The 11,819-nt window shown below is 41.2% G+C and overlaps 1 protein-coding gene across 1 annotated transcript in view; it reads left to right on the top strand.

Annotated features, from left to right (window-relative positions):
- Positions 1-10,985, top strand: part of LOC103802726 (protein BANP-like) — a gene marked incomplete at its 3' end in the record, with an annotated part of 17,627 nt that extends 6,642 nt beyond the window's left edge. Inside the window, exon 4 of the mRNA XM_009075247.1 lies at positions 10,859-10,985. Within this exon, the coding sequence (XP_009073495.1) occupies positions 10,859-10,985 (127 nt within the window). The remainder of the gene's footprint in view (positions 1-10,858) is intronic.
- Between the last annotated feature and the right edge of the window lie 834 nt (positions 10,986-11,819).

Genomic DNA, 11,819 nt, shown 5'->3' with positions numbered 1-11,819 from the left:
CCTGCTGCCTTTCACGGAAGTTAAGAGCTACTCCTGCCTTCTGGGCAGCTCCTCTTTAGGTCTGAAACCCCTCATTTTGCAGGAGTATTTTAATTTATTTATTGAAAGCAGTCACTTTGAAACAAAGCCTGGATTGAGGAACATAGGATCCTGTAAGATGTATGGGAATGGTTTATTTTCCAGTTGCAGGTACATTACTCAGCCTGCTGAGAGCCTGAGCTCATGCACTGAACTCTGGGCCTGAACAAACATTTCCCTTGAAGCAGATCCAGTCCTGGAGACAGCTCAGCTCAGTGCTGTGTTTTGGGGGTGAGAGGGAGTGCTGCAGATGGAGTCAGCATTTGGGGTGTTACTCACAGTGTATTGTAAAGGTTTCACTTGGAGAAGCTTTGGAGTTCACCAGGTTTTCAGCAATTCCTGTCACTCTTAGCAAACCAGGTTTATTTATCCTTCAGTGTGTCTCAGCCGAGATCCTTTCCTGGGGCCTCATCCAGCAGCACTTTTAGTGCAAAGCTTGAAATCTGAGAGTCCTTGACACAACCACAGATGGACCTTTGTCACTGCTTTGGATGGAGCCTCTGGGATCCATAAATTATCAACCACCAGTCAGTGCTGCTGCGAGCAAACATTGACATTCCCAATCCAGGTGTCCCTTCAGCAGCTTCACCCAATCCAAGTTCTTGTCTGGGGAGGAGTCCTGCCAGTCCAGGCTATTTATGTCTGGGCATGGAAGTGGCTGCAGGAAAATGGCCCAGTTGTCTGGGGTCTGTTTTCTCTCTGTTCATTCTGGTTATACTCACAACTGGGGAACAGAGTCAGTGTTAGCACAATGTAAAGATCATCATGAAAACCTGGTGACTGTAGAGGATTTAAGCAGAATTTAAACTTAGATAAATTATGTTAATCTTCTAAATAAATTTCAGTTCTTTACATTTATCATTAGTAATAATGAAGTCTATAATAATAATAATTACAAAGAAATTAGTTTTGCCATATTTATATAAAATATATTTATAAACATGTAATATATTTACATTTAAAGTTAAAAAATCTGTTTAGGAATTTCAAGATTCTGTTTAGAATCTCAAGATTTTTAAAAAGCACATGAATATCAGCAAAATATGGATGTTTTTGACAAAAATGATTGGTAAAGTGGAGTTTTGACTATGGGAAACAGAATTTGAGGTGCCATTTATGATTGCATTGATTGACCCGTAAAGCTGCTACTTCTCAGACCTTTTGGGGCCTCTGGTTTCAGTTCTGATGCAGAGATCAGCGGGTTTCCTACACATACATTTGTGTATGAACATACTCACTCTCGTGCTCTGTTTTCAGGTTGGATGTGTGAAATATGTTTGCTATGGTTTTCTTGCATGAAGGAATTTAGTGACTGTCACCTCCTAATGCAGCAATGAGCAGCATTTCAGTCCAGGAGAGCTTGAAATATCTAAATGGGTAGATGAACCCCGAAATACCTTCTTGAGGTGCAGTAGACAAGTTTATCTGAAAATTAAAGTTCTGTCTTGCATTCAAAAATTCAGTTTATGAAAGAGAACCAATGAGTTAAAGGAGTTCCTTGATTAGCTGTCAGCCCCTCTTTCCTTAGTCTGGATAGTGTTAGTTTCTTTGGCTGTGCTATGAAAAAGAACCAACACAACTTGACAGCTCTGATTCCCTGAAAAACATGACAGTGTTTTCCAAAGTCTCCTAAAAATCTTGTCAGCCTCAGCCTCTTGAGATTTACTGATTTTCATTTCACCTTCATGGATTCTATGTAGAAATCAGGAATTCAGTGCACTTGTGTGATCCATTACATTTATGATCCATACAACTCTAGGTTGAAAATATTGACTGATTGTTAGGGTTCTTTGGAGCTAAACTCCACACAGGACTAAGAAGAGACATCTTGGATTTGAGCAGCTTTTTCAGCACTGTTCTCCTTGGAATTTCACATTCCATTATTGTTGCACTAAGATATTGGGGAGCCAAGTGTTGGGAGTTGATAAATTGAGCAGCAATGTAGGACTCCCAGACAATGTTTAGAGTGGGAGTGCAAGGTCAGTTATGGGATTGAAATAACAGTTAATGCCAACATTTCGTCTGTGTTCTGCAGAGTTGAGTAATTCCTGCATGTATGGGGTGGGACCTAATCTCTAAACCTCTTCAGACTGACCAAGGTTTGAACTGTGGATTCGTTCTCCCAAGTCCAGTTTTTCTCAAGTTAATGATTTCTAATGAAGTATGGTTTCTAATAGCCCAATGGTTGGAGGGAGAGCCTAGCAAGTAGCAGCTGACAACTTGTGTCTGGGAAATGGATACTTTGTAACTGTGGTGCTTGTGTTTAAAATGTGCCTGTGAGGCTTAAAATGCTTGAAATAATCTTAATTTGAAATTCTTAAAGGGAATAGAAAATCAAGTCTTGGGTAATAAAGTTTCTTCAGGTTTTAGACAAAAGTTTCAGATGTGCACAAAGTTTGATATTTCCTCTTTGCCAGATAATTGTACAGTAAATTTTCCTGGTTGTTACTCTTAGCCCATGGTAAATGTGAACTCCTGGATTTGGGAGGTTTGAAGGGTCAGAAGTAACTTGTATGCACTTTGAACCACTTGTGGGTAAACACTTTGTTCCCACTTAGCTGAAACACCTGGCTCTGCATGTGAGACCTCAGTGAATCCTCTTAGTTTCGTTTTAGAATCAACATCCTTGAAGTGTTTCTGGGAAGGAAGAAGAGGAATATGTGGAATCAAACAGACTTTGAGTTTATACACTGATTAGGGGGACATTACTAGTCTAATTAGTGTCTAAGAACATTTAAAACCAATTATAGTAGTATTAAAATGTGGGTTAACCTATCCCCCTGCTAAATCCCATAAGGCTATATGAGATGAATTCCAAGGAAAACAGAACGTTTAATTCTGTGGCTCTATGAGAACAGCCAGGAATTCCAGTCAAGGAGTAAATGCAAAGGTGCATGACTGGGAATTTGATTCAGGCCAAACACCTTCACATGGCTCAGGCCTTTCCTCTTGCCTAAATAAACAGTGAAAACAGTTACTGTATGTAATGAAAATGGACAGGTTCTACTTCATGAATGTTGTAAAATGGGATTATAGTTTAGTGAAACTCTAAAAATAGGAATATATTCCAAGCTGAGCACTGAGCTGTGAAAGCAGATGTTACATATTCCGTGTTTTAAGCAGTAATTTATCAAGCATGCACTAAACAGAAGGGGGCAGAAAAGCCTTAGGTATTCTGTTGAGTTCTAGCCTTGAAGATCTAACTGCTTTAAATGTTGCAGTCTCTGGAAGCTTGAACATCCAGCAGTGAGAGCACTCCCTGGAAACTTCTCCTCTGAGCTAAGTATTTCATAGAACCATAGTATGGTAAGGGGTTGGAATGGAGCTTAGAGATCATCAGCCCCAACCCCCTGCCCTGGGCAGGGACACCTCCCACCAGAGCAGGTTGCTCAAGGCTTTATCCAGCCTGGCTTTGAACACTGCCAGGGTTGGGGCAGCCACAGCCTCCCTGGGCAACCTGTGCCAGTGTCTCACCACCCTCACAGGGAAAACTTCGTCCTGATATCGCATCTAAATTTCCCTCTTCCAATTTAATTCTGTGAGTGCAACAAAAGGTAGGAATGAAGAGGAGAACAGATAATCAATTAGTGATTAAAGGGACAAGGTTTCATCTGCCTTGGAAATGACAGAGATTTAGGTTGTGTTCCAAAATAATCACCTACCAGTTTGCAGCAGATTAAAGTAGCACTAATCCCATTGTTTAAAAGTCTCAAAAACAACTTGTCTTGCTGCTTGTGGAAAATAATGCAATGATTTAAATTTATAGCAATTTAAACATAATATTGTTTTAAAAGAAATTACCGTGTTTCTGGGAAGTCGCAGTTTTGCTTTATGCAGCATGGAAAAGAGCAATAAATAGATGGATTCAGAGCTTCCCAAGGATGAAACAGCCTAAACTGTAGGACTTGATGAACTTACAGGTCTTTTCCAACCTTTATGACTCTATAACATCTCTCAAGGCCTCAGCAAGGTTGGTAAGATGGCAAAGAGCCACTCCTCCATCTGCTTTATTTGGCAGCAGATGCCATTTAAGTGATACATTTTCAGATGTAAAAAACACACAGTTTGGAATCTGAATGTCTGTCCAAAGAGAATTTTTTCCTTTTTGAGGAACTGTACATTTTTGCATATCTTTAGCTGAATCTCTTTGTTCCATAGCACAGGGTGGAGTATGAGGCAGGAAATCTGCTCCTAATAACTTATGAAATTGTGTTCTTTGTACCAAGTGAAGAGTGGTATTTCTTCCACATGCCTTCAGGGGATCTGGAAATGAAAGGTTCAGCCCCAGCCCTTAGAGCACAGGCATCCTTGGCCTTTCTAGCTGAACGTGTGTGTGGTGACAAGTGCGCAGAACTGGCTGGGGAGTTAGGAAAGGCAAGAAACCCAGGGTTTCCTGATGGAAATGATTTACAGACCACTCTGCAAGAGCTGAGTGCTGTTTGCAGAAACCTGATGTTGTATTTCTTTGCAGTTTGTTCTCTTCATTCACTGTAATTAGCATGTTGAAAGCCAATTTATAACACCTCTTCCTTTCCCCCAAGCTTTCAGGGCTTCAGTCACACTGAAGCTGATATTAGAAGTTATAACAAAACTAGGAAAACAGTCCAGAAACAGCTAATTGTATAATGAAGGATTCAAAGTCTTTTGTTTCGTAGTGTTGTCTAAACTTGCAGCAATTTCTATTTTAGTAAATAATGTCACTCACAGGAACATGTTCAGCCTCTCTCATTTCATACTGAATGCAATCTCCAGTGGCTGCAGTGCTGCTACTTATCTGGTTCAGGAAGTTAAGGCTCAAAGAAGGGTAATAACTGTAAATTCCTTTCTATACTGTCTGAAAACAAGATATCTTTGCTGTTGTATTGTTAGGAGTACATTTATCTTCAAAAAGGCTTGGATTAACCTGTTAGTTCAGTCATGATCTGCCCTTTTCGTGTCCACAGTCAAAAGTAGAAGAGTAATAATTAATGCCATTTCTAGTATAGTATTTTTCAATCCTAGTGATGTCACACATAGCCTGGATGTGCTATTTTATGCTGGTTTTGTGTATTTATTTAAGGCAAAAAGATTCTTTGGAGACTGTGTCAATGTGCATTTAATTTTTTCAGAGTTTCAGTTGTGTTCAAAATAAGAAATTTTGAATTTTACTTCTTTTCATAGAATCATAGAATCAGCCTGAAGAGACGAGACATCAGGGATCATTGAGTCCAACCCTACCGTGGTTACTTGCCCATGGCACTAAGTGCCACATCCAGTCTCATCTTGAAAACCTCCAGGGATGGTGAATCCACCACCTCCCCAGGCAGCCCATTCCAATGCCTGATTACTCTTTCCATAAAAAAATCTCTTCCTAATATCCAACCTAAACCTCCCCTGGCAGAGCTTGAGTCTGTGCCCTCTTGTCCTCCTGCTGGTTGCCTGGGAGAAGAGACCAACCCCCACCTGACTCCAACCTCCTGTCAGGGAGTTGTAGAGGGGGATAAGGTCTCCCCTGAGCCTTCTCTTCTCCAGGCTTTAAAACAGGGTATGAAGTTGCTTGTGCACCCATAGAGGTGTGGTAAAATCCCTGAAGTAACAAGTTTGGCTTTTTGAGTGGTGGGTTTTGGGTCCCTTGTGGCCTTACCTGGCTGTTGGTTAGTTGGTGAACTCCTTGGAAATGGATATTGCCCAGCGGGGTTTAGCTTTTCTCAGAACAGAATAATCCACCACAGATTCTAACAGCTTTTAGAATTGTTAAAGTTGATTTTAAAGCTGCTAATTGATGTCTTGGTGACTCTCAGCCAACTCAGAGGCTCCTCTGTAGGTAAGAAATAAACCACAGAGATGTATTTTACAGCTTGGGAAATGTCTGGCTCGTACTTGAGCTGAAAATTGGATGTTGACTGTTCATAAACTGCTAACAGTGTGTTTTAATAAATCCTCATTTGCTTTATCTCTTTGATAAATTGATTAGAGCTGTCTCAGGTCTCAGCTCAGCGAGGCCTGGTGTACTTTGGCTTGTAGGCCCTCATCGTTAGGGCTGCCTCATAATGTCTGCTCTGGGCTGATGCTCCGGAGGCAGAGCATCCAAAGATAATTTTTGATGTTTGAACTCTTGCTGAGAATGATGGATGGCACTGCTGCTTTTTTGGCAATTGGCTATGACTAGTTCAGGGACATGAAAACTTTAACTGTTGAGGTGCCCACACAGCCTTGAGTCCTGCAGCAGGTGGCCCACCTGCTTGGGGAATGGTGTGGTTGTTGGCAAGTTGCTTTCTTAATGAGCTGCATTATTTTTTTGGGCATAAATCCAATGTAATTTTGTATATTTGCCAATTTGTGGTTTTGTTCATGTATATTTCAGTGTAAAGTCATTAGTCAGTTTTCTCATTCCTGTTTGGATAGAGGATACTTAACTGTGTGTGCAGAAGGCAAAGGAAGCAGGTGGCCATCAGGAGGAAGGAGCATTTTAACATTATCTTCCTAAACAGAGATGGAAAGATGCAAAGAGTGGCTGTTCCTACAGCTGAACACGAGTGCTAGTGAAAGATAAAACAGAAAAAATAATAAGACAAACACCACCCTTCTAAAACTTTATTTTCTATGTAATCTGAACAACATTTAGATTTGCTTTGTGGTGGGTCTAATTGTGCTATTCCTCTAGAGCTCCCACACATGTGTGAGCTCTGCATTTAGGTCTTTGTGTCCATCCCCAGCAGCAAGCTGGAAAATACCAGTGTTCAAGGTCTCTTTCTCAGACTTGCTTTCCTTAGGGCTGTGTTTGGCTGGAGACCTTCAGCATGACGAGTCTGCCAGCAGGAACTCCAGCTCCTGCCTTCCCATCTCCTCTGCTGCACCATCAACTGGTCCATGTGAGTGTGTCTCAGAGAACAAGAACTTGTCTGAAAATTTTGCTCCAAGGTTTTCCACAAGTAATTTTCACTCATTTGGAGAAACACTTTTGACCCTGTACCTTGTGGAAGGTAGAAACATCAGTTATTTCCTTTTGCCTCTGAATGCAAAGCTCATCTGGGAAGAGGAGGAGAAGATGGTCCTGATGTTGCCAAGAGTTGTGTGGTGTCATTGGCTGCATTCTGTGTGATTGGCGGGTTACTGGCAAGGGAACCCCAACCATTAAGATTAACGATCATATCTGACTCACACGTTTTCCAGACTGAAAATGACCTTTGGCAGAAATTGTCTTATGCAAAATATAGAATGCCCTTTTGTATTTAACAGAAAAATAAGAGGCTAAAATATGATAAACGAACACAAAAAAATCATTAATTGATGTGTTTATTTTGTAAGAGATGTTTTCACCCGTAATTTAGCAGATTATTCAGTAATTGCATTAAAAAATCCCCCAATATGTAGATTCCATGAATTTAAATTGTTTTACTTGGTTGTGTCCAAGAACAGGCAAATTGCAGCTCCAGTCTCTCCAAGTCCTAATGCTTATGGGGAAAGGAATATGTGAGCACAAGTGGAAAGTTCTGAAGGCTGTGCAGACACTCTGGGTTTGTGGAACACTCCCCCTGACCCCCGGAATATTTTCCTTCCATCTTCTCCATGAGTGCTGGCAGCTCTCATAGAAAGAATTGCATCACTTTGGAGCTGAGTGAATATCAGAAGCTTCTCTTCCCCTTCTTTGTGACCTTCTCTGTGTTTTAGTCCATAAGGAATGATTAAAGTTGTTTAATCTTCAGTGAGAGATGGACAGGCCGAAAAAAGATAGTGAAATAATCCTGTATGTGGATGCACTTGGCTGTAGAGAGTTTAATGAATTCCACTGATGGATTTTTGTCAGGTTGGCCCAGTATTTTGATTTTAGGCAGACTTCATGTTTAGTTTTGTGTACATTCAGCAGATTTCTAAAGAAATCTGGAAACAGAGACTAGGACACTTCACAGGGAAGTCAACGGGAAGCAAATTCCCTATTTCTCTCTATAGCTCCCTGACAGGAGGTGCAACCAGGTGGAGTCAGGCTCTGTTCCCAGGGAGCAAGAGGAAATGGCCTCAAGCTGTGCCAGGGGAGGTTCAGGTTGGACATCAGGAGGAATTTCTTCATGGAAAGGGCTGTCAGGCATTGGAATGTGCTGCTCAGGGAGGTGGTGGAGTCACCATCCCTGGAGGTGTTCAAGGAACGACTGGATGTGGCACTCAGTGCTCTGGTCTGGCTGACAAGGTGGTGATGGGTCACAGGTTTTCCTTGATCTCAGAGCTCTTTTCCAACCTAAGTGATTCTGTGATCTGCAGGGAATCCTGTGGATATCCATTTTTCCCATGTACAAATTGCAGTCTAAAACAACCCTGTGAAACCCATTTTCAAGCACAGTGAGGCCTTTCTCTGCTCGTCTCAATTGTTTCTTTTTCTCCCAGTTAAGGAACTGCTCAAGTGTTACAGCATCAGCCCTGAAAAATATCTGCCTCAGTGATGCCACATTGTCAGGATTTGCAAGAAATTCTTTATCCGTTTTTGTTCTACACAGAACATGGACCAGAATCTTAGTTTCCTGGTTGACATTTAGGATGTTTGCTATGGGAATGTTTCTTTCTCCTTCTCCTTCTTCTTCCCCTTCTCCTCCTCCTCCTCCTGTCCCTCATGTAGACATCTTTGACAGCCCCATTCTTCAGGAGTTAAGCATTAAACAGAAGAAATTCCTTCTTTAAGACTGAGAAAGAATTGAGCAACTTCATAGAATCAAACATTCCTAAAAAAAGCAACCCCCCCAACTTCTTCCTTATTTTATGCCAATTTTTAGTGCTAAGACTTTTTTTTCAAATATAAACTTAATAAGAGCAGAACTTTAAGGACTTTCTAAATGTAATTTTATTGCATTTATCTGTCCAGTTGAAATTAATTATTCAGAGTCTTCATTAAAAATAAGCTTTGGTAAGTGACATTTTAAACAGGCATTCAGAAGTGATTGCAAAGAAGATGCTGATAAAGAACAGTGTCTGAAAGCAAGTGTAAAATACTTGAACACTTGAAACTGGCCTGTAGAAACTTCCAGTGGAGCTGTTTGGACAGTTTGGGAAGTGTAAGGAGAACACACATTACTGCTGGACCGGAGGCTGCCAGCACTGCCACGTGGCACTGCTTTCTCAGGGGTTTGGTGGGTTTGTGTAAGATGTTCAGTGCTGGCATTGAGAAAACAAACAGAAGTTGCCTTTTCTCTTATTAAGTGAAAAATAGGTAGGTGTTTTTCCCTTTGATAATGGAGAAGAGTTTGAAAAGGTGACTGAGAAAGCATCCGGAACTCTGATACTCTCAGCAGCAACCAAAGGAAACCAAAAGACACCCCCATGTATTGCTTACTAAACTCTGAGCCTCACGTGCACACGAAGAGCTCTAGTACAGTCTGTACTTGTCTGTCCTTAGCCAAACATCTTCCAGAGCTTCTCCAGGTTTGCAGTCCAGCAGCTCGTTGGCAGTCCATGAGGAATCCCATATGTTGCTAGCAACAGATGCTGTTACTGTAAGAGGGAGGCAGGGCATTAGGCCCTAGGGCTTTTTGTAGCCAGAAAACCTGTGGTCACCCATTTTGTCTGTGCCAAAGTTGAGAGCAGTTCTCTGTTAGCCCTTGACAGGTTCTGAGCTTTCCCTGAGCCTTAACAATGGGTAATTTAGTGCTTCAGGTCTTATGTAGACACATGAATGTTCAAGCTGAGCATGTGCTCTGTTTAGCTCAAGTAAACACAGTTTCTGTCATCAGATTTGTTTAATTTGTGTTTGAAGAATTAGCCAAGGAATACAGTTAGGAAAAATAAATGTCCATCAGTCATGTCTGAGATGTTGGATCAGTAAAAGCAAGAGTGGACTAGAGGGAACTGAAGAGGAAAGCCTCCTCTGTCACTGAAGCACAAGTGTTCTCTGAAGCGCACCATGAGCACAGCAGGAACAGTCTGAACTATCAAACCCACACCTCAGATACTGAGTAATGGTGTGGGAATAATGTTAGTAATCTCTGAAGACAGATAAATGACAATCTGCATGTGGAGACACTTCATATTTACTTTTACAGCATAGTGTAGGCTTAGCATTACTTACTTCCTTCTTACGTTGTCATCATGAGTGACAGAGAAGGTTTCCTGGTTTCTCACACACTGAAATGCTTTTCTGTTGTTTCTTTTCAGATTTTTTTAGATGTGAAATGCAAGCAAGAAATAACTTAGTCTTGTTTTTATATGAAGTAACACTCAGGCCCTGTTGAAAGAAATAACTTAGTCTTGTTTTTATATAAAGTAACACTCAGGCCCTGTTGGTGCTCTCATCCCCTGCCCTTCTCAAGCCCCTGCCCTGGAAGACCACACATGCCTTTTAACCAAGCTCATCATCCAATTTTGCAATAAATGCTTTCAAATTTTCTTTTTCCTAGGAGTTCCTACTAAACCTGCTGTATTACCACCTCAGTTGGCTGTACTACCTCAGAAAATGCTCACTCAGACTCTTCAAATAAGCACTTTTGTGGCACTCGGGAGCTGTGATTTACAGACTTCCTCCTGTCTGTCTTGAATTGATGAATTCTTGATTGCTTTGCTAGGGGTCCTGGTCTTTTCCATAATTCCTCTGAAGCCATCCATCCATCCTCTGAACAGCTCAAAGGACCTGAAATGGTGTAGGTGTCAAGCTCGATGGATCACCAGCATTAGCGTTAGATCCGTGACGACGATGCTGAGGAAGGGGGAAGGCTCTGAGGCCATCTCTGGGCTATTTAACCCATCAAGCTGTGTCAGTGTGTTATTTATAAGGTTTTTGCTCCTTTACATTCTGTTCTCCTCTCTGCTTTTTGTCTCCTAGCGTTGTCCCTCAGACCACAGTCATCCTCAACAATGACCGGCAGAACTCCATTGTAGCCAAGATGGTTGGGCAGGAAGAGCCACTCAACAGAGCAGCAGATTCTCTGGAAAACATCCTTAGCAAGTCAGTAGCATTGACAAGAATCCTCCTCTTCCTTCCCTCCTTTGACAGGTCCACATCAGTTTAAGCTGCAAATGCAATTTGAAGTGGAAATGGGGAATCTGTGAGGTAATAGTGGGGGAAACACGGGACTTGTACTGGATATTTTCTCAGGCTGACAGTGCTGATGTAAATGGCAGCAAAGGGTAAGCAGTGCTTAACTCCTGATGGGAGAGAACATCTTGGAGGATCTGGGGTTAGCCCCATGTTAGCTGACAGCTGACAGTTAAGGAAAGTGTGCCCAGAGCCACATATTTTTCACACAGATGCACTTGGGAACATGCCAGGTCCTGTACTGATTAGCTGAGAGATAAACAGCAGCCCAGGAAAGCTTGTACTGTATAAAGCACATTTTAAATGGGACTTCTGGGCAGTAAATGGCCTTAAATAATATGTTTTTAGAAATGATTGAAATACTTTGTTTTGTTTTGCACTCTGGGCTGAGACTGTCCCATTGGTGTAAATCTAGGAAGTGTCTGTCTAGGATTTTTAAATTTCTTCTGCTGTTTTCCTTCCATTTTTTTATTTGCTGGATAGCTCTGAGTTATAAACAGGACTGGGATTGTTTAAAGCCTAAATTGGAATATTTTATAGACATTTATACGTATCTTTTATAGATTTATATAAGCAAGAAATAATGTTATGTATTATATATACTTATATAACATTAGAATCATAACTATAATTCTATAATATAATTTTCTGTATTTTGCAATATAATTATTATACAGACATATAATAATTATGATATTATAAGACACCCCCGGGAAACTCTAGGCCTGTCAGCCTGACCTCAATGTCT

This window comes from Acanthisitta chloris, unplaced genomic scaffold, assembly GCF_000695815.1.
Source record: "Acanthisitta chloris isolate BGI_N310 unplaced genomic scaffold, ASM69581v1 scaffold7175, whole genome shotgun sequence".
NCBI classification, from domain to species: domain Eukaryota; kingdom Metazoa; phylum Chordata; class Aves; order Passeriformes; family Acanthisittidae; genus Acanthisitta; species Acanthisitta chloris.
Note: the sequence above shows the minus strand (reverse complement) of the source record. Positions and strands in the feature narration are given on the sequence as shown.